Here is a 26,114-nt window from a genome sequence, read left to right on the forward strand (position 1 = left end):
ACTTTAAAACTTATTGAATGCCAGCCTTCTGTTGCTTGGGCAGTCCTCTGGGGTGGAGTGGCCGGAGGCCCCCCACCGCATTCTTGGACGTCTGGGTGAGGAGGCTATGGTACTTGAGGAGGAGGGCGGTTGGTTACACAAGGGCTGTAGCGGCGGTCTGTGCTCCTGCTGCCTTTCCTGCAACTCAGCCATACGCTGGAGCATATTGGTTTGATCCTCTAGCAGCCTCAGCATTGAATCCTGCCTCCTCTCATCACGCTGCTGCCACCTTTCAGCTTCAACCCTCTCTTCAGCCCACCACCTCTCCTCCCAGTCATTTTGTGCTTTCCTGCAGTCTGTCATTGTCTGCCTCCACGCATTCATCTGTGCTCTGTCAGTGTGGGAGGACAGCAGGAGCTCAGAGAACATTTCATCACAAGTGCGTTTTTTTCGCCTTCTAATCTTCACTAGCCTCTGGGAAGGAGAAGATCCTGTGATCCTTGAAACACATGCAGCTGGTGGAGAAAAAAAAGGGGACAGTGATATTTAAAAAGACATTTTCTAGAACAATGGCTACACTCTTTCAAGGTAAATCTTGCTATTAGCATTACATACACAGCACATGTGTTTTCATTCCAAGGTCGCATTTTGTCTCCCCCCACCACGTGGCTAGCCACTCACCCCTCCCCGTGGCTAACAGCGGGGAACATTTCTGTTCAGCCATAGGCAAACAGCCCAGCAGGAACGGGCACCTCAATGTCCTCTTAAGAAAAGCACCGTATTTCAGCCAGGTGACCATGAATGATATCACTCTCCTGAGGATAACACAGAGAGATAAAGAACGGATGTTTGCCAGCAAACATACACTGCAATGCCTTGTTCTACAATGATTCCCGAGTATGTGCTACTGGCCTGGAGTGGTAAAGTGTCCTACCGTGGTGGATGAAATAAGGCTGCCCTCCCCAGAAACCTTTTGCAAAGGCTTTGGGAGTACATCCAGGAGAGCCGCAAATGCCAGGGCAAATTAATCATTAACCATGCTTGCTTTTAAACCATGTATAGTATTTTAAAAGGTACACTCACCAGAGGTCCCTTCTCTGCCTGGCGGGTACAGGAGGCAGCCTTGGGTGGGTTTGGGGGGTACTGGCTCCAGGTCCACGGTGAGAAACAGTTCCTGGCTGTCGCGAAAACCGGTTTCTCCGCTTGCTTGCTGTAAGTTATGTACGACTTCATCATCATCATCATCATCTTCCTCATCCCCAAAACCTGCTTCTGTGTTGCCTCCATCTCCATTGAAGGAGTCAAACAACACAGCTGGGGTAGTGGTGGCTGAACCCCCTAAAATGGCATGCAGCTCATCATAGAAGCGGCATGTTTGGGGCTCTGACCCGGAGCGGCCGTTTGCCTCTCGGTTTTCTGGTAGGCCTGCCTCAGCTCCTTAAGTTTCACGCAGCATTGCTTCAGGTCCCTGTTATGGCCTCTGTCCTTCATGCCCTGGGAGATTTTGACAAATGTTTTGGCATTTCGAAAACTGGAACGGAGTTCTGATAGCACGGATTCCTCTCCCCATACAGCAATCAGGTCCCGTACCTCCCATTCGGTCCATGCTGGAGCTCTTTTGCGATTCTGGGACTCCATCATGGTCACCTCTGCTGATGAGCTCTGGCCAGCGTGGCAAGCTGCAGGTGACCATGCCAACAGGAAATTGAAATTCAAAAGTTTGCGGGCCTTTTCCTGTCTACCTGGCCAGTGCATCTGAGTTGAGAGTGCTGTCCAGAGCGGTCACAATAGAGCACTCTGGGATAGCTCCCGGAAGCCAATACCGTCGAATTGTGTCCACAGTACCCCAAATTCGATCCGGCAAGGCCAATTTAAGCACTAATCCACTTGTCAGGGGTGGAGTAAGGAAATCAATTTTAAGGGCCCTTTAAGTAAAAAAAAAAGGGCTTCATTGTGTGCATGTTTACATCCATTTAACGCTGCTCAATTCGACCTAAACTCCTAGTGTAGACCAGGGCTATGTGTAGAGGATCCTCATAGGTAGATTAATCACTGCACATCCAGAAGCTACTGGAACTGGGTGTGGTAGTTTTGGGTCTGCTGCAGTAGGTTCCCTGTTGCTGGGGTCAGACTCCATAAAGGCAAGCAGTCTGGGCAGCTAGTGAGGAGCTGAGCCCAGAAGCAGAAAGCAGACTGTTGTCCCTAACTCTGAAGTATTTTGCAGCAGGGTTTTCTTTAACCAATCACTCAGTTAAGTGTATAGATTTAATCAGTTAGCTAACTGGCTAGTAGTGATTTCAGCAGAGGAAGTGTCTGCATGGATTCCAACTGAAGATTCCCACAAGCAAGTGGAAGGAAGATGTTATTTTAGACTCAGACTATAGATTTGATGATCAAAGACGGAGATTTAGGTGAACAAAACCTAAGCTTTTGGGAACTCTTTCTTCTCACTGTGTTTCTATGGTGAGTGAACTTTTCAGATCTTGTTTTCTTTATTTATGTTTCTGTATAACTGAAGGTAATGGCTGTGGATTATAAAACAGCCATGTCATTCTGTAAACATTAGATTTGTTTCTTTATCAGAAGATTTTATAAAGTTATTTAATTAAATTCATTTCTTTAGTTCCTTTTGGAACTTGAATGTGGGGAGGTTGACCCAGTGCAATTCCTGCTGAAAATCCTTGGAGACTGAACTTTAGGTCTCCAGCTATTTTCTGTGGAAGTTGGGTTTTTTTTTAAAAGACACTGGAGAAGGGCTATAAAGTGAATGCTAGCCCACCCGAAGATTACACCTGCACAGACTACTACAATCAGTACAAAAAGCTATGTAACACTTCAGTTTAATGGCAATTATAACTACAGCTAACTATAAATGTAAGATCTTGATATCAAAAGGCATGGTTAGTACTGTTTTAGTAAACAAATTATACTTTAAATTTCATCTTTAAGTAATATATATCAAAATGATTAAGTATCTAAACATTCCTAAATGGTTTGCGTTCTGGTGCTGTGATCATGTTTAATCCAGATTGAAAACTCAAGAGGCTTTCTTTATACTAATTATTTGTAATAAATCACACTATACTCAGGCTTTATCTACTTCTATTATGGAATATGCTGCAGAATTGACTCCTTGGTATGGAGTTGTACTACGAGTTCTCTCTCAAAAAAGAAATGTTTCTAGCCCTTGTAAGTACAGAGATAACCTTGAAAATGTAACCACAGTACAAACTGATGCAGTGGTGCCTGCCAGAGCCTGGAAAGAACTTGAAAACAAGTGAGGTCAAACTATATTATCGACCTTAAAAGGGTCTGCACTCTGATTCCACAGTTAGAGTTGGACTTTTCTAATACACAAATTTGGCATTTTTGCTATGGCATTCACCATTTGCTGCAGCTAGGCACGCTATATTGTTTTTTGCCCTTCCTGTCCTGCATCTTGCTCTCTAGCTTTCCCTACAAGATGAGGTTAGTCTGATTACAGTGCATACTTCCTCCTACACTGTTCCATGGAATCAAGCAGCAAAGGTTCAGGGAATGATAGCTCAAGTTTAGTTTGCAGCCAGGGAGTGACAGGAACCAGAAGTGTAGGCTGTCTGAAGGAGATACTTCTTTGGAATATACAATGGAAATGAGGTTCTGGGGCGGGTTGCTTGCACAGTGCCCAAGGAGTGTGGCAAAAATCCCTCATCTTCACAAATGGTCCAAAAATTGCTACATTTTACACTCCACTGTAAGCCACAGCTGTGTGGAGGTGAAAAATTCATGGTAGAATCAACATTGCTACAAAACGTGGTCTGATTGTGCCTGACCTCTAGGTGCTTAAAGGTACTATTTCAGACAGATGCTGGCTGAAGTATTTTATTACAGCCTGAATCCCTCACAAGCACAATGCAAGTTGCCACTAGTCCCTAACTTTGGTTGTGCCCACCTGCTCCAACTTTATCTCTGATAGCCCAAATTATAAATATCCTAAATAACTGGCATTAGGGCAGTGTTTTTCAAACTTTTTTTCTGGCAACCCAGTTGAAGAAAATTGTTGATGCCTGTGACCCAACATTGCTGAGGATGAGGGTTTTGGAGCATGGGAAGGGCTCAGGGCTGGGGCAGAGGGTTGGGGTGCAGGGCTCAAGGTGTGGGAGAGGGCTCTGGGCTGGATGCAGGAGGGTGTCTGTGCTGGGGGTGCAAGCTCTGTGGTAGGGCTAGGGATTTGGGGTGCCAAAAAGGGCTCCAGGTTTGGGGGGCTCAGGGCTGGGGCAAGGGAGTGAGGCACAGTGTTGGGGTGTGGGATTACCTCGGGTGGCTCCCGGTCAGCGGCTCAGCAGGGGTGCTAAGGCAGGCTTCCTGCCTGTCCTGGCACCATGCACCACATTGTGCACCAGAAGCAGCCAGCAGCAGGTCCGGCTCCAAGGCGGAGGCACGCAAGCAGCTCCACACAGCTCTTACCTACAGGCACCACCACCACCCACCCCCCCAAGCTCCCATTGGCTGGGAGTGAGGCCAATGTGAGTGCGGAGCCAGTGCTCAGGGCTGGGGCAGCGTGCTGAGGCCCGTGGCCGCCCCACCTAGGAGCCAGACCTGCTACTGGCCACTTCTGGAGTACAGCACAGTGTCAAAACAGGTAGGGATTAGCCTGCCTTAGTCGGGTAGCACCGCCGATGGGACTTTTAACAAGACGGTTGGTGGTGCTGACCGGAGCCACTGCAACCCAGTGCCTTACATTCCTCAACCCAGTACTGGGTCACGACCTGCAGTTTGAAAACCACTGCCTTAGCACAGGACGTTCCTTTCTTCCCCCTACTGAAGAAATGCCAGCTCAGGGCAGTTCTAGAGCTTCACAAATAGGCTGTCTTCCAAGAATAGGCTGCTCTTACTGCTTCAGAACTGACATCCATCCTTAGGTCACATCCCCTTTCTCTAGTACCCTAATTGGTAGGTCTCTGCTCCCTTCAAAATCTGCAGCAAGTTTGTAGTCCTCCCAGCATCTCCAAAATACGGGAGGAAGGAGACAGAAGGATGGCATTTTCCTTCAGCTACTGGAGTCTCCCAGCAGAGGAGGGGGGATACTAAAGTCCATCTTTTTAAAGGTATTTTGGTGCCTAAATATGCAGATTGGCATCCAAGTACATTTAAAAATATGGCCCTACATGCCTGCCTTCTTTCTTTCTTCTGTCCCAGCCAGTACAGCAGCATCTCCCTACTTCAAGCAGAGGTAGGGCATTTTAAAAACTCAGACAAAAAATGGTTAAACTTTCACGATATTAGTAAGTTGGTAGAATTAAATACACAAGTTTTACTTAGATCCAGGGGTGAAGAGGAATTACAAACAGTCTTGATTGTTAATTAGGCAATAAGCATTGTTGAAATGGGAAAACCAAGTTGAGTGAGTTTAGTTAAAAATTTATTTTAGATCCCCAAAGGCCAAAGCATCTTACATTCTCCCCACAAATGTATTTATTATGCTGAAATAAGACATTCTCCCATGCAGATAAGGCATGTGAACACAAAGCATAAAAACATTCCGTTTCCCTGTAACATTCCATATGAATAAATAACTTCACTAGCACAATAAATCTATGAGCAGCAGTAACAAACTGGGCTGAATGAAACATATGTTCAATATTTCAGAACACACTGATATGATCTAATATGAAAACAAAGTGATGCAATTCTATAAGTCAATATTTTTGGCACAATAAAGATAATTGCTTTGGTGATTTTCTGAATATTTGCATATCCCTTTCAATGTGATAAGTTGCAGCATGAAAGGTTAGTAATGTCATTTGACAGGTGGTGCACATTACTGCAAATGAGACAATATACTTGCATATACATTACCCACAAACTCAACTTTTTGGTACAGTGGATTGGGGTAACCTGCCTATTCTGCATATCAAGCAGCAATGAAAATTCAATCATACCAGAAAAATATAGAACATTTCTGCAAGAGGCTCATACTATTAATACTAATGTGTAGATGAAAGTACAATTACAACTTATAATTTCAAACATTTAACTTATCTTAAAATGTCTCTTCCCCCCCAGACTTTTCCTTAAGAAAAGTTGTTTAAGAGCCCTGGCACTGCTGGGCAAGGCTATTTTGATCCCTTCATGCCATTTAGGATTGTAGGCCAGTGTTTTAAGTATCTGTGGCATGGCTTCTCTCCAGGAAATTGCAAACACAGTTCCTTTTCTTTATAGTTAGATGGGAATGGGGTCCCAAGACTTTTCTGTTGTAACATGGACTCATGGTTTGGAAAAGGTTGGGAATCACTAATTCTTCCCTCATATCAGGGCAGCACAAGAGGGACAGTGAGAACTGTGAGGACTTCTAAACACTTGTAGTTACTGTCAGGAGGTCCATTTTACCCACAGCAATCCTTTGCAAACAAAGGCATTCCAATTGGGATCAAAGATTCTGGTGTTAAGCAGCGGGGGGTACCGAACATGCAAAGGACTGTCTGACCTTTCTATCATGGAGCCCTTGGGTCTGCAATTGCAAGCCTGTTAAACTGGAAGTGAATTAGCTTGTCAGACTTCCCACCTGATTTCTGTTACTATTAACCTATTTCAGAGTAACAGCTGTGTTCGCCTGTATTCGCAAAAAGAAAAGGAGTACTTGTGGCACCTTAGAGACTAACCAATTTATTTGAGCATGAGCTTTCGTGAGCTCATGCTCAAATAAATTGGTTAGTCTCTAAGGTGCCACAAGTACTCCTTTTCTTTTTATTAACCTATTGACACTGTGTGACTGAAATATACATTTTTAGTTACAGGAACTCTATTTTAATGTAGCTAAATGATGAATTACAACATACAGTTTGCAGTACCAGCGGAATATTCTCTTACTGACTATTCTAAGTACACTCTAACCAAATGCCTCAGAACCATCCCTAGGTTCCATTTGTAAGCAAATGTACCTCAACTTAGCGACAATGCATTTTATTCATTCTAAAAAGTGTTTAAGTTCTAAAAAGTTTAAATGATATATCCTTAATTTTGTTTTACATTCTGTACAAAAAATATTTTACAAAGATGTCTACACAAAAGTTTAATTGCAGTAATACAGACAGCACAAACGAGCATAACTATGCATCATAATTTTTACCTTAAAAACATTCGAACACTTTGAAAAGTAATGCTTTTACCTTAACACTTGGTATTTTCAGAAAAGTGCCTTGTGCATTTAAAAAATACCTACTTTGTGCATCTTGAAACCAACCATTTAAACACTAAAATATTAAGAGTGAAATCCACACTAGAACATGAATTGCTTTAAGTGCAACGTATGATTATGCAGATATTGTAATGAATGTTTCAAGATGAAATCTCCATAGACCACAACTGTACACTTAATAATCCTACACTGCAAGCTGCAATGGATCCAGAATAGGCATTCACTTCACTCGCTCCCATGCTTTTGTAACTGAATAAACTGCATTCATACAGTAACCCTGATACTAATTTTCTTTAGTTTATGGCAGAAAGTTTTCCTGCACAAGTCAAAGGAAAAGTAGAACCTACAAAGAAGTCAACTCACACTGCTCTTAAAAGAAGTTCTATTAAAGTAACTTCAGCTGAACTCATTTTGCTGAATGAAAGCATCAGCACTGATGAGCACAATTCTCTAATTCTTGTTTAGGAAAGTAGCAATACATTAGATTGCCTCTTTTGGATGTATGCTCTCTGTACGTAAGCATCTGCATTTCTTGAGCTTTCAGTCGTTCAACTGCCCCAATGTGTGGCATGCATCTTTCAGGTGATGTGTGACAGCCACTAACTGCTTAAAGCAGTTCCTCTTCATAAGACTCAAACAAGTATTGAAAAATTAAGTCCCTCTTTCACAGGAGGCAGATGGGAGAGTGAATGCTCTATTTTTACTACATTTTTTTGAAGTCTATAGATATTAATTTCTTGATGAAACCTGTTAGAATCCCTTCTATTGAAGACCAAGAATAAGGTATCTTAAAAAATGCCAGACCTTTCTCAAACATGGAAAATGGTGACAACAAGTCATGTTACTGAAGCGTCATTGCTCTCAACCTAAGTTACATATACATTTAAATGATAGATGGCAACAGAAATGTGCTCTGAATCCAGAAGTTCATTTAACAAGTATTTTTACAAAGTCCTGGAGTCACTTGGAATAAAATTTTCAATGTCCTGCACTTGAACTCCAAGACATCAAAAATTTCAGAAGCTTAATCAACTATTTATGACCACATTAATACATCAAGTTTCATCAGTATGGACAAAAGAGTGAGGCTCTTCCATTACCTACTTACCTCTGGACAAACAGATGTAGCTCTTTTCCTATTAAGATTTCATCCAGAAGTAAAACATTTCAGCAGAAAAACCTCTGGAGTTGTACCATACATTATGTCCAACAGCATTTAAACAGTTGATAGAGGAGTATTGCCAACTTTCGGTTCCATTTCAATAATTGGTGCATAGCATTTGGCACATCCGTTAAGCATCCACAGTTGAGAGATCATTTTATGTATGGTCTCGATTTACAATGTTCTTCTGATGGTCCTCCTGCTTTTTGCCAGCAAGTCCTATGCTCTGATGAGAAAACACTGAAGAGCATTTTTAAAAAGATGCCTTGAGTTCAAATACCATGTCAGCACAGTCTACTGATTTATTACACAATCTTGCATCTTTCAGAAATCCAATTTCTTCAGCTGTTCATATGTCAAAAAGAACTGTGCAATTAGTCAAGGAAAACAATTGCAGATATTTGCATTTTTTATTTAACACACTTGTGATGCGTAATTCCTACTGCATTCACTTAACTACTGACTGCAGCCTTGTGGAACTTTGGTCTCCCATTAAATGCCTCCTAACACAACCACCAGTCCACCACAAAACAAGTCACTCCTCTCCAGCAGTTGCTATAATGTTCCCTATAGTCCAGGGCACAGAGAACTCTAGGCAATATTGTAGCAAACTGCTAATGGGAAAACTTGTTTCAGTGCATGTTACTCTCACCAACAGGATCCTCCTAGTGCAGCCTAATTCTTCCCCAAGTTCTATCCCAAACACCTTAAACATGAAAGTTAGAATTGGGGAAAGGTCAGAGGCCACAATAGGAGAGGAACCCACAGCCTTTTTGACTCTTATCTTCTTAGTGGGTGAAACTCTGAAGCTGTGTAGATTCTTGTTTGGGGGAAGAGAGAAAGGAATATTACAGCTGTGCCTCATCTTCTCACAAAACAATGAACTTAAGGATAAACATATGCCAAATGGTCTACTGTACAAGTTGTATAATAAGGTAAAAATTGGTGTGTGAAAAGATCTTTGACCATCTACAAACAGTTTTATTAATGCAGGAAATAGTTTCAAACAGAAACCCACCCACCCACCCTCCTCCACCCAAACTGCTAATTGACCTGATCACTATTATGTCAACTAAACTGCAATCTAAAAACATGCAAATGGTAAATTGAGAGCTAAAGGAAAAAATGTTTTGAAAAAGATTATATTTAGAGGTTCAGCTTTATATAAATCTTAGGGAATATTAATAGGTGCCATAGTACTCCATTTATAAAGAGATGGAAAATAAATTTACTTTTATACTGACAAGTTACACCAAATGTTTTATATGAAGCACAATTCACTAGTCAATTGTCTCTCTACTCAATGCCTACTGCTCTTCACAAAAAAGTTTAATAAATATTTCCAAATACTTCTGAAGAGGATACGATAATATTCCAAGGACCGAGTCTCAACCAGTTTGGCCAGAATCCTTTATATAAAGCAAAAAAGCCTTCATACCTCCAGGTCTGAAATAAATATTTTAAAAACGCATATGAATGAGAAAAGAGTAAAACAAAACTTTCATTGAAAGATTATATCCAAAGAACAGCTAATACTTTACATAATGAATGCAATTACAAGGTGCTCTGTGCTACCTCAGGAGGAAGACATTTGGTTCAATTCACAGTAATCGTCTCTTGTCTCATAGCAATTCAGACTGGGAATGTTGCAGAATTACTGCCCATCCAGTTTTGGACAGAGACAAGAGTCGTGACTACCTTGATAAAACCTTTCAGGGGAAGTTTGGCATTTAAACCTGCTGATCAGTGACATTCTTGTGGAATCAGCAATAGGACAGCAGGAGTTTTCAACACCAGACTAAGTAAATTAAGATCTTACTTTAACCATAACAATGTGGATTATTTAATTTAAATATAGAGCATATATTTAAATTAAATAATCCACATTGACAGCAACATTACAGAACTAATTTAACTTTACTAGAAAAGACGTATTAAAAACTAAATTTAAGCCCAGTAAGGGGGTTATTTTTGTCCAGTAAAGGAGCATGAAATATCAGACATAATATTAAGAATCAGACCTAGTCAAAAAGGGTAAGTTTGCGATTGTTTTTTGAAAATATTTCCCCACATTTTTGAAGTTTGAAAAGTTTCAGCTGCTCTCACTAGAAACATTTAACATATAACTTAAGACTCAAACAGAGCAAGTCATATGCGACTACAGGCAATAACTAGAGTCTTTTTGAAGAAATAATTTTCATTTTCAAAGATAATTTTATGTAGTGTTATTTTAAAAAGGGATCTTTCATTTACATTGGGCCCACAATTTCCCCTTCCCAGTCATCCACTACATACAAAGAACAATATTAGGTTTTATGCATTATGGGGAAAGATTAGTATATTTTTGAAACAGCTTGCATTGCAAAGTTTCTGGAGGGAGATTTAACTTCCCATGCGGCATTGTGAACCCAAATAGCAAGTTAATTCCCCATTCCACACCTTGCTCTGTTTAAACTTCTTCAGTGAAGACTGAAGACTAGGAAACCCACACCTGAAATCTGTGACACAAAGGGTATGTCCACACCACAAATTAAGGAATAATTGTAGCAGGGCTAGGCATACCCACACTGGCTTTGATTTAGCTAGTGAGGGTAACAGCATGTGACAGCATGTGCTAGCCATCCCAACACAAGCCAACTGGGGATCCTAGGTATGTATTCCAGCAGCTAGCCCAAACCAAGGTCCATGCTACCATGTCTTCATTGTCACTGTTACCAGTACTAAATTAAAGCTGTAGCATAGGCAGGCATACCAACACTACTTGCCCCTTAATTTGCAGCAGAGACATACACATGTTTCCTGTTGCTATTTGGGCTACAAAAAGCTGTTGGGTTTTTTTAGCATGAACCTTTACAAACATATTTTAAAACACAAAGCAACATTTAATGACAAGACACCAGACCCTAAAAACAGCCATATTGGGTCAGACCAATGGCCCATACAACCCAGCAACCTGTCTCTGACTATGGCCAGTGGTAGACTCTTTTCAGAGGGAATGAAGACAACAGGGCAATCTTAAATGATCCTGCCTGTAGTCCAGTCCCAAACTCTAGCAGTTGCAGGTTTAGGGACACCCAGCGTATGTGGTTACATCCCTGATCATCTCGGCTAATAGCCATTGATGGACCTACCCTCCGTGACCTTATCAAATTCTTTTGAACCCGTTTTACTTTTAGTCTTCACAACATCCTCTGGCAATGAGTTCCACAGGTTGACTGTGCATTGTGTGAAGTACTTATATTTGTTTTAATCCTGCTGCCCATGAATTTCATTGGAAGACCCCTAGTTTTTGTATTATGTGAAGGAGTAAATCACACTTCCCTATTCACTTTCCCCATATCATTCATGATTTTAGACCTCTATCATATCCCCTTAGTTGTCTCTCTTTTAAGCTGAACAGTCCCAGTCTTTTTAATGTCTCCTTGTATGGAAGCTGTTCCATACTCCTAATTATTTTTATTACATTAGAATTGGAAAAGGTGTGACAAAAGGAATCTTTTTTAAAGTAACAACCAGAGCTGTATGTAATATTCAGCGTGGGCACACCATGCATTTATATAGTGGCATTCTGGATATTGAAAAAACCTGGATTTGTGCTGGAAATGGCCCAACTTGATTATCATACACATTGTAAGGAGAGTGATCACCTTAGATAAGCTATTACCAGCAGGAGAGTGGGGTGGGAGGAGGTATTTTTTCATGTTTTGTGTGTATATAATAAGATCTTCTAAACTTTCCACAGTATGCATCCGATGAAGTGAGCTGTAGCTCACGAAAGCTTATGCTCAAATAAATTGGTTAGTCTCTAAGGTGCCACAAGTACTCCTTTTCTTTTTGCGAATACAGACTAACACAGCTGTTACTCTGAAACCTGGATATTTTCTGTCATCTTATCTTTCTTAAAAGTTCCTAACATTGTTAGCTTTTTTGACCTCTGCTGTATATTAAGCCAGTGTTTTCAGGGAACTATCCATGATGACTCCAAGATCTCTTCCTTGAGTGGTTAACAGCATCATTGTGTGAGCACAATTGGGATTATTTTTTTCAGTGTGTATTACTTTGCAGTTATCAACATTGAATTATTTCTGCCATTTTGTTTCCCAGTCACTGAATTTAGTGAGATCTGTTTGTAATTCTCTTCTCAGTCAGCTTTAGACTTAACTATCTTGAGTAATTTTATATTATCTGCAAATTTTGCCACCTCACTGTTTACCCCTTTTTCCAGATCAATTACGAATATGTTGAACAGTGATTTAGGCACAGGTGGGAGTTACTTAAAAACCTGCAACTGAAACAAATGGCCAGGTTGTATTTAATTCATGTTCGTTTCCAAGACAGCCTCCCCAAGAGACCTTTGCAGGAGGTAATGACCTGTAATCCACTTACAGCAAAACAGCATTCAGCACCTTTAGACACCAATCACCAAAATCAGTCTTTCCTACTGGCCCTAGCAGCTTCTTCTGGTACCGTTTCCCTCCTTCACCAGCAGGTGGCCCTGTGTTAGATATGTTCCTCAAGTAGCCTATAAGACAGTGGTCTACAATCTTTTTACACACAAGATCACTTTGAATTTAAGATCCACTGAGGATCTATCCCACCCCTTCCCCGAGGCCCTGCCCTGCCCACTCCATTCCCCACTCTCTCCATCGCTCGCTCTTCCCCACCCTCACTCACTTTCACTGAGCTGGGAAGGGGGGCAGGCTCTAGGCTGGGGCCAAGAGATTTGGAGTGTGGGAGGGGACTCTGGGCTGAGCCTGGGACAGGGGGGTTGGGGTGCAGGAGTGAGGGGTGCCAGTTGATCAACTGGCAGAGGCTTCAGGATCGACCAGTCAATCGTGATCAACAGGTTAGTGACCACTGCTGAAAAGTGGGTTGAGACAATACAGTAGCCACCACAGGGGGAAACAGCCAGTCTAAGCCATAGACTACAGGGCACTACAGTGGCAATGCTACAGCACCTGTAGCATAGAAATTTCTATAGCGACACATTATCTACAGTGACAGAAAAACTGCTTCTATCTCCCCATGCAACAGTAGCTAGGTCTACAGAAGCTTTCTTCTATCTGCCTAGCCACATCTATACCAGGAGTTAGGTTGGCATAGGTACGGCACTCAGAGGTGTGAAGCTACGTCGAACTAACTTAAGCATAGACCAGGGCTTAGTACCCACTAACGCAAGATGCAGCTGGTAACAGCAAAAGGTACTACACAAATGCCTCCACCTAAGAGAGGAATGGAGTTCATTATGTCCTGGTAAGAGCCTTTGGGTGACTGTCTCCTTGGAAGCAGCTTCCAATTACACTTACAAATACTCAGGAACAGGATGTTTAACTTTGTTTCCCATAACAAAAAGTTGTTTCCCATAACAAAAAGTTTCAAAAAGTTGCTGTGTGTTTCCTACCCACTTCTCTTTTGGAGCCCCGTCTCCCAGTCAGTACAATCCTGGCTCACTCCCTCCAAATAATCTAACTTGACTCCTTCTAGGGGAAGTCATTGTTTTTGGCACAGCCAGTCAGAACCTAGGATACAACAAACCACTTCCTGTCTGCTCTGGCTATAATTCTCCTGTCCCCTGCCTTCAAGCAGGAAGTAGAAGCAAGAACTGTGAAAAGTGAGAAATCTTTTTTTTTAAACTGATTGATTTCTGGCGATACTACACCTCTCTTCATCCCAACTGCAAATGCAAGCTATAAAGAACTGTCAATCTTGGTAGGTCCCTATATTCAGGGATTTGAAATATTCTCCTCTCTCCTTGTCCCAATATTTCAATAAATATTTTCATAAGTTTTTCAGTACCTTTTTAAAAAGTGTGCTCACATCAGAAGAATTCCCTGTTAGTATACCTGACCTAAATACCAGCAGGAATGAATGCATATATGTTCCTCCATGTTGCAAGCAGACCTCTTTCCATTTCATCAACACTGAGAACAGATTTTACATAGCAGAAGGTGGGAGAGATGGGGCAGGATTTGAGTCCAAATTTTTGAAAGATGCACATGGCACAGCAAGTTCAAAAGTTAAAATGTATTATTTCCAGAGTTCTCTCTACAAGTCCTACACCACAGAAGTGGCTTTCTAGAACACCTACCTAGATTCTACATTCTACCTAGAACGCTGTCTACCTACAATGCAGAAAACCCTCTAATTCATGTCTGATATCACAAGATTGTATAAAAGTTACCACTAGTTGCTATACACTTTGTACTTACTTGTAATAAGCAATCCAAAGTACCCTTGTACCCTGAATGTGTTCCATCTCGAAATTTTCTCTGATTCATCATCCGTGTCCTCACAACATCAACTGGATTTGATGCAAGTGCTCCAGCTAATCCACAGGTGAAGCTTGAGCTAATGAAAGATAAACCATTATAAAAATATGACCTACTACCACCAACTTAGAAGTATACAGAAACATTCCCTCCCTTATGGAAAATTTTAGCTATAGCATAGACATTTTAAAGTTGTGTTTGCATTTTTATCAATAAACTACTTTTTCAGTTAGTTTTACCTGACAAAAATATATATCAAGCTAAGACTTGTTATATACACACACACAGAGTAACAATCAGGAAGACGTTTCACACTTTAAAAATCCATCCCTTTATTTTCAAAGTAGTAAACACATTTTAGTTTCAGCCTTTATATACATACCTAATTTAGGTATTTTGAACCATAAAAATGTCTACATAGGTCAAAAATTACATAAATAGCACAAAAAACTATTACCTTCCATGGCATGAAATGTCATTTGAAATAATACTACAAGTAAACATTTAAATACACTAGAAGTATATTTACATCTCAAGTGATAGTGAGAAAAAAATGTGAGATCTAATTATATTCTCTGGAAAGTCTAACATTAAGAGATTAATGTGTAACCTCTGAAAGGGGATTTAATCATACAACTAGATCTTTCTAAACTTAACTCTTATGCTTGTTCAAACTTACAGGAAGTGAGTATACACAGTGTCTCCCATGAGTCCAGACATAATTATGTGCTTCTTGGTGAGATCATAGACTGGCAGCTCCACTCCCACAACAATAGCAGCTCTCTGAGCTGTTAAGGACACCCCCTGGCAAAACAAATGTATAATGTTTGAGATTTTAAAAACTGCATCATTTATATGTCTGGTTGAAGATAACTCATATACTATTACATTTTAGATTAAAAGCACCTAGGAAATATTCATAGAACAAGTTTTGTATACTGAGAAAATACACTTTATGAAGTTTTTTTAAAAAATAAAGTGGTGTATGGTATAAAGGTGTGTAAATGTACTGCTTGGAAAAGATCCCAGACGGACCAACCTGGTGACTGGAGTTAATTTGCAGAACAAAAAGCACACCAGCAATACAAACTTCCCCATACTGCCCCACCAACATCTCAGCCATGACCTACAGCAGATGTTCTCAAACTGAAGTCTATGGACTGCTGCTGGTAGTCTGCTGAGAGCTGGCAGGCTGGTGCTGGCTCATCTTACAGTCAGCTTAGAGAAACCAAGAATATTGAGGGGGGAGATAAAATGGAGAGCAAAAGTAGACTGACTGCATTTTTCAAAGACTAACCACTAATTGTCAACAGGTGGAAGTGCAAATATTTTTCATGCACAGAATTTCAGTAGTGGCCAGAGAGATTTTCTGTAATCATGAATGGTTTACGAGGCAGTCCATGACATGCTAAAATACAATCCACACTGAAAATTTGAAAACCCCCAATCAGTTACAGGTGAGAAGGTAAGTTCATTAAATATTATTTAATGCCAAGTACAGTTTATTTTAAATACCATAGTGCTTTTCATCAGCAGATGATAACATGTTTTACAAAGGACTTCCCACACCATTTAAATGGCTAATACCCAATTCCTCCACACTGCAGAAATTATTCCAATTTTGCAGAAGGGAAAAAGATGTGCACAGCTTAAGTAGCTACTTCAAGTTCACATGGTGCTTGGTAGAATTTGGAATAAAATCCTATTCTCGCAGGACCCATTCTCCGAGACACATGCCTTAACCCACTGGATCACAAGAAACTGACCACTGAACAACTCCTCTACCATCATGGGCTAAATCTGAAACAGAAGATTATAAATCAAGAGTCTATTCAAATTATCAATCCCCAGAGCCATTTGGTCCCTGCTTTCACAGACATTCATCTAACGAAGCGAGCTTCCCCATACTGAAGCTATTTAACAAAACAGCCTGCTCTTAAACCAAGATATAATATATTTAAAGGTGTCTTTCAATTTTAAGTCAGCCAGTAAAGGTATACATAGTTCAAATTAATTCTACATGGTCACAATACTCCTTGTAAGTGTTATAACTTGAGGTTAATTCAAGTTCATGGAAGAGTTCTATTCCCCATGCCAAGGAAATATTTTACCATCACCAATATAAGTAACAGTTTTCAGCTGGAGAGGATAACTTTTGTCAATAACTTATAGCAGAGCTAAGGTTGAGAAGCATCATTTAAAGGCTAACTCCAAGTGTTCTAATATCCACATGCTTATTCTGATTGCCTTGAAATTAGCTATACTTCAAAGGGTGAGCTAAGTATCCAAATTTGGGGTCATTTGAGCAAAGGAGTCCCTGAGGAAAAAAAGAGACCCTTAAAAAAAAAGAGCATTTAATGTTCACAAATTCTACTGATGTGTTTTGTGCAGATATGGGACTTAAATCATGGCTTTGATCACACCCCAGATTTAAACCAGATAGTGCATGCCATGCACTACCTCTTTGGAGAAGTAATATTGAAAATGTTGATCAAAAAAGAGAAACTTTCTAGAGAGGTCTGCACTCAATGTTCATGTGCCAAACAGATTACAAAGTACACGTGCAGGAAATCTAGCCAAGAGGTTTCTAGTCAGCCAGTTTCCACATGACTTGGGTGGCTCCTGGGGACATGCTACGGTCATTGAACTTGAGCTGCACGCAGGCAATAAAGTTTGAAACCTACATTTGGCAGAAATCTTTGAAATATCTATATGCATATTTTGTACAATCCCCTTGTACCAGGGTATTTTTTTGTTCGGGGAAAATATAATCTGAGTACATCAGGTAATTCAGAAGGTGCTCAAACTATTTCTGAGAAGAAAATAAGATACACCTGCAAACAACTGCTGAGAGGATTAGAGGCAGAGGAGTGGGGGAGGGGCTGAGGTGAGCAAGAGGTTGGGGGCTCAAGTCAGAAGGAGTGGGAGGCAGGGGGCCTGTTAGCTCCCCATCCTCCCCCCCTGCACCCCGTGCCAGGATCTGGGAAAGTTCTACCAGATGGGGATAGGAGCCCCTCTCTGCTCTCCATGTGAGCCAGGATCAAGGGGCTCCTGAAGATAAAGCAAATTGAAACCTCTAAAAAACTAGGAAATGTGTCAAGGTGACTCCCCTGCATGGGGTAGAACAGATAGGTTAGGGGAAAGCTGGGGAAACCTGCCTGAAGCAGGGGCAAAGGGGCCCAGTCTATCTAACCAAGGAAGTGTGGACTCCTCCAGTAAGGTGCTGCCCATCATGTGTATGCAGCAGAGAGTGCCACATCATATTTATGCAGCAAGGAACAACCTTCTATGTGCTAATGGCTAAATGGGACTGGAAAGGGAGGGTGAGCTAGATGCTGGCTTGGGGCTAGATGTTGCAGGGAATGGTGGGGAAAGAGTGGAGAAGGACAGACACCAGTCTTCTCACACTTGCTTAGTTACTGAAAATGCCATGTAATAGACACAGTTTGTCCCAAACTCCTGATAGAGCTGATGAGAGGAATCACAACTGTAAGCAGTTATATCCTCCAAAACATTTCAAAGCATGACCACTGTCCCCATTCCACTATAACAACGTGCATAAGAAGGTCGAAGTGTATATAGGAATCACAACTATGTGGCCCAGTAGACAGAGCCAAGGAACTGCGACTCAGCAGACCTGGGATCTATTTCTGGCTATGACACTGACCTGCTGGGTGAACAATATAATGTTGTTAACCTCCTTTGTAAAGTGTTTTGTGATCTTCTGATGAAAAATGCTGTGAGCTAGACATCACCACCAGCCGTGCTAGCATCTCAACTGCAAACCTATGAAATAACTACAACTGCGTAAATGACCACTAACTCCTACAAAAAATTACTCAAACTAGGAAGTTCACTGACAAGAAACTTCATTAATCTGGAGTTAACTTTGCTCAGTGATGTCTTGAACCCTTCCAGAATGTCAAGTTTAGTAACATTCAAACCTCTGAAAACCAGGAAGTGAAGAGTTAAGGGTCATGCCAACGTAACCCGAACAATGCCCTAGTATGTCCATAAACTCTCACTCTTGTACACTACACTTTTTGTAAAATGGAGATAATATTCCAAAGAGGTGATGAGTCTATCTACATACATTAATACTTCTCAAGTGCTTTTGAAATCCTTGAATGGCAAGTAATATAGCAGTTAAAAATATTAATATACATATATACAACTTTAGGTACATCTTACACCAATATTTTGGCAGACATTGCAGAGCTATATGCAACAATATGTAGAACAGTAAATGGATTTTTTTTAACGTACTATTGCAAGAACAACCTCGGAAGAGTTAGTGTAATAGCTGAAGAACTTACTTTCCATAGTCCTCTAGTGCCTTCTTTTTGGTAAATTTGTATGAAATTGCCCATCATTCCTCCTTGAATCACACTGCCTTGGGCCTGCATTCTGATCTAAGGCAGCCCAAAACAAAAAGCAGTTATCAGTTTTCAAACACTGAAAATTATAATTTAGTTTAGTTTCTCAACATTATGAAGAGGCGCTGCAAAATATTACAGTTTAAAACATTTTCAAAATATGATCTCTGCTTCTTAACTATACAAGTATGGACTGACTGCATCATGGTAGTACCACCTATCTGTAGATACATATCAGCTATCCTTCAAGTGCAGCTGCTATATTTGGAACAGTTGAATTTGAACTAGTACTTGGTGTAGCTTTTAGATTAGTTACCACAAATCACTGCTATTTTTGAATTGGTGCACTAACATGTAGATTAGATTGACAGAAGACTTCTGCATGGTGTCCTTTACAGTGTTCTCCCTTGAACTCACCAGCTACATCTTAACACAAAAGGTCAATATGATGAGAGTTTCAGCTGGGAAGAACTATGTACTTTACTTTTTGGATTTGAAATTAAAGACTGATTTTTCAAGGACAAACTGCTGGATTCATGGTAAGTGTGACAAGCAAATGAGAATTCACCCCTAATTTTAGGAGTTAGTGTTGTCACCCAGCCCAGCATGCATATCATCACTCCAGAATAGAGCCTGTCACAAGTTCAGGGAAACTGCAGCTGTATTCTCCCTCTACGATCCAGCAAGGGCACGCCCCTCTAGGCTTCCAGCTCCCCAACCATTGCCTCTTCAGGGGAGACATGCATCTCTCTCCCTTCTAACTGGGGTATTTACAGGCTGCACAGACTCCTGACCATGTGATTTTCTCAGAAAGAGGCTGTAAGCAGGCATGATTCAAGTCTCACCTGAGAGTACACAGTGTGATTGTCAGTTGTGAGTTATCACACGGCTATTTCTAAGCAAGCAGATTTATTCTTAAGGTAGAAAGCATTACAGAGAAAACACTAAAAACATTAAAACATACGTGCATGCTAAAAAGCTTGCCGGAGATCACCCCCACGCTACAAGTATTCCAATTGGTGATTAGTCCTTCAAATCCCACCCACATAGCAGTGTTCCCTATGGTCATAAGTTGATCACACCTTCAACTCAGAACAAGTGCTCAGATTATGTGCCCTCAGTAGGTCACAGTCCTTCCAACCCTTCCCTAAAGATTGGGACCCACCTTGGACCAGAAGTCCTGTCCGTTTCCAGGTTAGAAAGGCCCTGAACCTGTTTAAAACCAGGCTATTTATCCAAATATCTTTCTTTGTCCATTGGTTCCTGGAGAAACCAGTTTGACCTAGTATATATGAAGTTCTGCAGAGGCAGCTTCAAAGGGCCAATAACCAGAGGAATTATGTTAGCATCACCCTCCTTCTAAAAAGTTGTACACAATCTCTAACGCAAACAATCGCATTTTTAAATACAATGAACTCCAGTGACATTTAACTTAATTCATTAAAGTTTGTCCAGGGTATTGTCCTCTGTCACATTGTATGCTATAATTCCAGAATAGAGCCAATAAAGGCTTACCTGTGTTGATACTTCCACTACCCCTTCTATGAAATGGGAAGTTTTAAACAATTTGTTTTCATTCTATTTTATTTGAAGGAAGGAGGACTAATTAGGCACTATGTAAAAAGCAACGTTTTTCCCCTCAATCCTCAGAAAACTTTAGCATGTGCAGAAGCAGCCAAGTAATCTCAGGCCATGATCTTGTAAGTTAAATAGGATCAACCTTACCAGTACTTGGACAGGAGATAATCACAAATTTTAAAACAGTTGCTGAAAATGTGGTGTTGGTGATTTCACTAAGTGGCACTCTGCTTAAGTCATTAATGCACCATGCAGGGGCATTGTTTCAAACGGACACTGTGCTACTAGTTTTTCCATGGGTGACAGAATAGCGATCCTGACCTACTGGATTTTTTTTCTAGAACCCTAATGCTTCTTCCAACCTAGAGATTTCTGGATGTCAGTGATTGGTAAGTAGTCCTTTACATACTTCCAAATGAACAGCATTGTAAGTTGTCTAGGTCAACTTACACTGATTTCTTTAAATTTAGAGTACAGCTTCAGCACGTCAAGTTTGGAGCAAAAAGGGGGGCGGGGAAAGCAACTTTAGTAGTTCATTGTGTTCTGAAGCAAGAAAAAAGTAATCAATTAAGTGTTTCTCCTTGCCTCCAAGGACACTGATTTCATCAAATTGCATGCCCCCAGCTGACCAGCATGCCTGGAGGGAAATTTCTACAGTTCAGTTTTTCCCCAGGAACCTCTGAATTACTGAGTAAGTAATCTCAAAGTGAGTATATTTAAAGCAATAGAACACAGCATGCAATGATCATCATGTAAAAGAAGCAGTGAGAGATAAAGCCATCTTTTAAAAAGTGGAAGTCAAATCCTAGTGAGGTAAATAGAAAGGAGCATAAACACTGCCAAATTAAATGTAAAAATGTAATAAGAAAAGCCAAAAAGGAGTCTGAAGAACAGCTAGCCAAAAACTCAAAAGGTAATAAAATGTTTTTTTTAAGTACATCAGAAGCAGGAAGCCTGCTAAACAACCAGTGGGGCCCCTGGATGATCAAGATACAAAAGGAGCACTTAAAGATGATAAAGTCATCACACAGAAACTATATGAATTCTTTGCTTCCGTCTTCACGGACGAGGATGTTAGGGAGATTCCCAAAGCTGAGCCATCTTTTGTAGGTGACAAATCTGAGGAATTGTCACAGATTGAAGTGTCACTAGAGGAGGTTTTGGAATTAATGGAGAAATTTAACAGTAACAAGTCACTGGGACCAGATGGCTTTCACGCAAGAGTTCTGAAAGAACTCAAATGTGAAATTGCGGAACTATGGTTTGTAACCTGTCCTTTAAATCAGCTACTGTACCCAATGACTGGAAGGTAGCTAATATAACACCAATATTTAAGAAAGGCTCTAGAGGTGATCCTGGCAATTACAGACCGGTAAGTCTAACATCAGTACTGGGCAAATTAGTTGAAACAATAGTAAAGAATAAAATAGTCAACAGACGACCATAAATTGTTGCGCAAAAGTCAGCATGGTTTCTGTAAAGGGAGATCACGTCTTACTCATCTATTAGAGTTCTTTGAAGGGGCCAACAAACATGTGGACAAGGGGGGATCCAGTGGACATAGTGTACTTAGATTTCCAGAAAGCCTTTGACAAGGTCCCTCACCAAAGGCTATTATGTAAATTAAGTACTCATGGGATAAGAGGGAAGAGCCTTTCATGGATTGAGAACTGGTTAGAAGACATGGAACAAAGGGTAGGAATAAATGGTAAATATTCAGAATGGAGAGGGGTAACTAGTGGTGTTCCCCAAGGGTCAGTCCTAGGACCAATCCTATTCAACTTATTCATAAATGATCTGGAGAAAGGGTGGCACAGTGAGGTGGCAAAGTTTGCAGACAATACTAAACTGCTCAAGATAGTTAAGGCCAAAGCAGACTGTGAAGAACTTCAAAAAGATTTCATGAAACTAAGTGATTGGGCAACAAAAAGGCAAATGAAATTTCATGAGGAAAAATGTAAGTAATGCACATGGGAAAAAAACCCAAATATTATACATACAATATGATGGGGGCTAATTTAGCTACAACTAAACAGGAGAAAGATCTTGGAGTCATTGTAGATAGTTCTCTGAAACTTCCACATAGTGTGCAGTGGCAGTCAAAAAAGCAAACAGGATATTAGGAATCATTAAAAAAGGTATAGAGAATAAGACTGAAAATATCTTATTGCCCTTATAGAAATCCATGGCACGCCCACATCTTGAATACTGCGTACAGATATGGTCCCCTCATCTCAAGAAAAAGATATACTGGCATTAGAAAAGGTTCAGAAAAGGGCAACTAAAATGATTAGGGGTTTGGAACGGGTCCCATATGAGGAGAGATTAAAGAGGCGAGGATTTTTCAGCTTGGAAAAGAGGAGACTAAGGGGGGATATGATAGAGGTATATAAAATCATGAGTGGTGTGGAGGAAGTGAATAAGGAAAAGGTATTTACTTGTTCCCATAATATAAGAACTAGGGGCACCAAATGAAATTAATGGGCAGCACGTTTAAAACAAATAAAAGGAAGCTCTTCTTCACTCAGCGCAAGGTCAACCAGTGGAACTCCTTGCCCAAGGAGGTTGTGAAGGCGAGGACTATAACCCGGTTTAAAAGAGAACTGGATAAATTTATGGAGGTTAAGTCCATTAATGGCTATTAGCCAGGATGGGTAAGGAATGGTGTCCCTAGCCTCTGTTTGTCAGAGGGTAGAGATGGATGGCAGGAGAGAGATCACTTGATCATTACCCATTGGGTTCACTCCCTCTGGGGCACCTAGCATTGGCCACTGTAGACAGGCTACTGGGCTGGATGAACCTTTGGTCTGAACCAGTATGGCCATTCTTATGTTCTTATCAGTAGACTGTTCTCATCTCAAGAATACAAAGGAACCTATGCCGAAAATAGAAACTTGATAAAAAAGATCACTTACCTTCAAAACATCTGTAGGGTTGGCAATAGATGATGAAATCACCCCCGAAAGAATGCCACACAATACATTTACCACCAGGGTTTCATCTATTTCCAGAAGCAAAAACAAATTCTCAGCCACAGGCTTTTACACTGTGATAAGACATCAAGTGCAAGTCAATGCTTTACCTTCTTTAATGAAAGAGGCAGCTGAAAGTAAGTAGCCAAACCCTCAAAGTCAATTCTTTTTGTTTTTAAGATAGCTCAGTTTTTGTTGGAATTTCATTTGCAGAAGCATTTTTGAAATGAATATAAAGCTGATGCATACATACATTTCATTGATACAATACAATGTATGTATGCATCATATGACTGATATTGAAACAATATAAACAACTTTAGATGAAATATATTAGCAAGCAGTGGTAACAAAGCTGAAAAACCCGCTCACCTTCTGGTTGCTCAACAAACACTCTCTTCAAGCTTTGGTAAGTGCCTATTTTTATTGTTCCATACGAAGCCTGGCGTAACATTGCAGGGGCAATCCTATAAAAATAGCAAGAAGCAGATAATGTATACATTCAAAGCTTCCTGAAGTCTCGGTACCCAGAAATACGGTTTATTCAATGAATTTTTAAGAGTAGGATAGGCTGAACTCAGGGTATGCAATAAAAGTGAAAGGTTTGTTCATTTAAACCAGATGATTTCAGAACCAGGACAGATGGGGGAAGGCCTGCAGTAAAAATTATATTCAAGCATGGAAGAAATGAAGGTGCGGTGGTACTAACGACCCTTTTAAAAGGGCTGAGGAAAAACCCTGACCACAGTGATTGCCATAATGAACACTGGTACTGATTTGGCAATCATTTCCTGCTTGGCAACGAGCTGAAAAATCTAAAAATCAATGTATACAGAACAAAAGATATTCTCTGAATAATGTTTTAAAACAGTAATTATAATTTCCTGTAACTTGATGTGGTACTTTGAAAGTATCGCCTGACATTAACAGTGCGAGTTTAAAACATGTCACTAAAGTATAAAAGCTACATTTGAATACATATATGCACAGCACATGCATGTTTCAATATTATGTCAGCTACAATGAGAGAATACCAGTTTTTCACTTTTGTGTAGGAAAACAAATCTCTTAAAAATAAGGTAATCATTGATTTCATAAGAAACAGGATTTTTTAATCTAATGCCCTATAAAAATCACAACAGTGAAAGTCAAATGGACTTTTACTGCTATTGTTATAATTGATGCATTGCATGTGCGACGATATACGACATGAGAATTTTGCTACTACAAGTTTACTACACTTAAGCTCTAATACAAACGTACCACACTCACTCTTCATTTCTATGCTAGCTCATGCTTGTATTAATCATCAGTTCAGTAGAGATGTTAACCCTACAAATGGATTCCCAACACCACCACACAAATGAAGTTAGTTATCACTTGGTGAAGGAAGTTGGGATTTAAATTTACTTTTGCCATCACTAATATGAAATGAAGTATCTGACTTACATTAGCTGATAGAGGGTTTATCGTATGATATAATAGTAAAAATGACTTTTCACAATAACTTACATGGAAGTTATATGGTATTTTATTGGTCTATTCGGATGCATTTTCCAAAAATATAATGCATTGTGAACTACAGTTATAACAGTACACCTACGATCTCAAAACGAACTACAAAAAACCTCCCTTCTACTACAGTGGGTAAAGTTTATTAAAAAATAAAATGCCATTCACACATAGCAATTACCATGATGTAAAAATATTGTACTTTGAAATTATGCCCTATATTCTGAACCATTTCTATTCAAATACTTTGTCAGATATGGCCTGCCTCTCCCTCATGATCTCTTTTTTAAGTGGGGCAATAAATTTTTTTTTTTTTTTTGTTAAAATCCAATACCATTGTATGTGACAGTATTTTTTCATAAACTGTCCCAAAATTCACAAATGCAAACTGGTTACATAAAGTATATTTTATTTTACCCAGAATACAGTGCTTTCAACCCTTCTTCTTTCCATATCCTCACTAGTGCATGCACCATTCCTCTGTAACGAATCTCTTTAAATTTGGCATCATTAGTTTGACCTTGAACCTGGAGACGTGTTTTGGTGAGATCAATTGGGAAAGTACCTTAAAGTCAGGGGAGGAAAAAGTATATTAATTTAACATGAAACATTTGTCTACCCAAAGCAGATACATCATAAACCAAAATGTTAACATAATGCAGAACCTCAGTGTTTTCTAAAGACAAAAGAAAATGTATAATTAGTTGCAGGCTAACAGAGCCAGTCACTTACATTCAAATGGCTTTATAGAGAGCTCTACAGTGGCAGCCAGTGCTTCAAAATCAAGTTATATAGACTCAAAACAGAAACTTCTGCTACAAACCACATAAGAAACTGAAGGCCTGGACCTGCAAATCCCCTTGATCATTTTCACTAACTACAAGTAACAACACAGCTATTGATGTATAATCTCACAGAAAATGAACTTTGGGAGTCTGCTCTTAAACTGCACCTATTTAGAGCCAAATTCTGAAGACCCTTACTCATATAAGCAATCCTTGTTCATATCTGTAGTTGCACTGATGTGTTGTGTTACTTGTAGTTAGTGAAAAATGTGATTCAGCCAATCTAGACTGTGTGCATGCTAAA

General features: G+C 40.1%; 2 protein-coding genes across 2 annotated transcripts in view; both read right to left on the minus strand.

Moving 5' to 3' along the window:
• On the minus strand, positions 1 to 7,189 carry LOC142071640 (uncharacterized). The gene is made up of 3 exons (XM_075127268.1): positions 7,177 to 7,189; positions 1,063 to 1,416; positions 1 to 494 (listed from the first exon to the last, which is right to left on the minus strand). Exons 1-3 carry the CDS (start codon positions 7,187 to 7,189, stop codon positions 4 to 6), a joined length of 858 nt encoding a protein of 285 aa, XP_074983369.1. The 3' UTR covers positions 1 to 3.
• Positions 5,364 to 26,114, minus strand: part of SLC25A30 (solute carrier family 25 member 30) — a 23,667-nt gene continuing 2,916 nt past the window's right edge. Inside the window, exons 3-10 of the mRNA XM_048850657.2 lie at positions 25,443 to 25,590; positions 23,886 to 23,980; positions 23,457 to 23,542; positions 18,904 to 18,999; positions 15,267 to 15,391; positions 14,528 to 14,666; positions 9,684 to 9,764; positions 5,364 to 8,684 (exon numbers count right to left, since the gene is read on the minus strand). Of these exons, the coding sequence (XP_048706614.1) occupies positions 8,643 to 8,684; positions 9,684 to 9,764; positions 14,528 to 14,666; positions 15,267 to 15,391; positions 18,904 to 18,999; positions 23,457 to 23,542; positions 23,886 to 23,980; positions 25,443 to 25,590 (812 nt within the window). The 3' untranslated portion in view covers positions 5,364 to 8,642. The remainder of the gene's footprint in view (positions 8,685 to 9,683; positions 9,765 to 14,527; positions 14,667 to 15,266; positions 15,392 to 18,903; positions 19,000 to 23,456; positions 23,543 to 23,885; positions 23,981 to 25,442; positions 25,591 to 26,114) is intronic.

The sequence above is a fragment of the Caretta caretta genome, chromosome 1 (genome assembly GCF_965140235.1).
Source record: "Caretta caretta isolate rCarCar2 chromosome 1, rCarCar1.hap1, whole genome shotgun sequence".
NCBI lineage: Eukaryota > Metazoa > Chordata > Testudines > Cheloniidae > Caretta > Caretta caretta.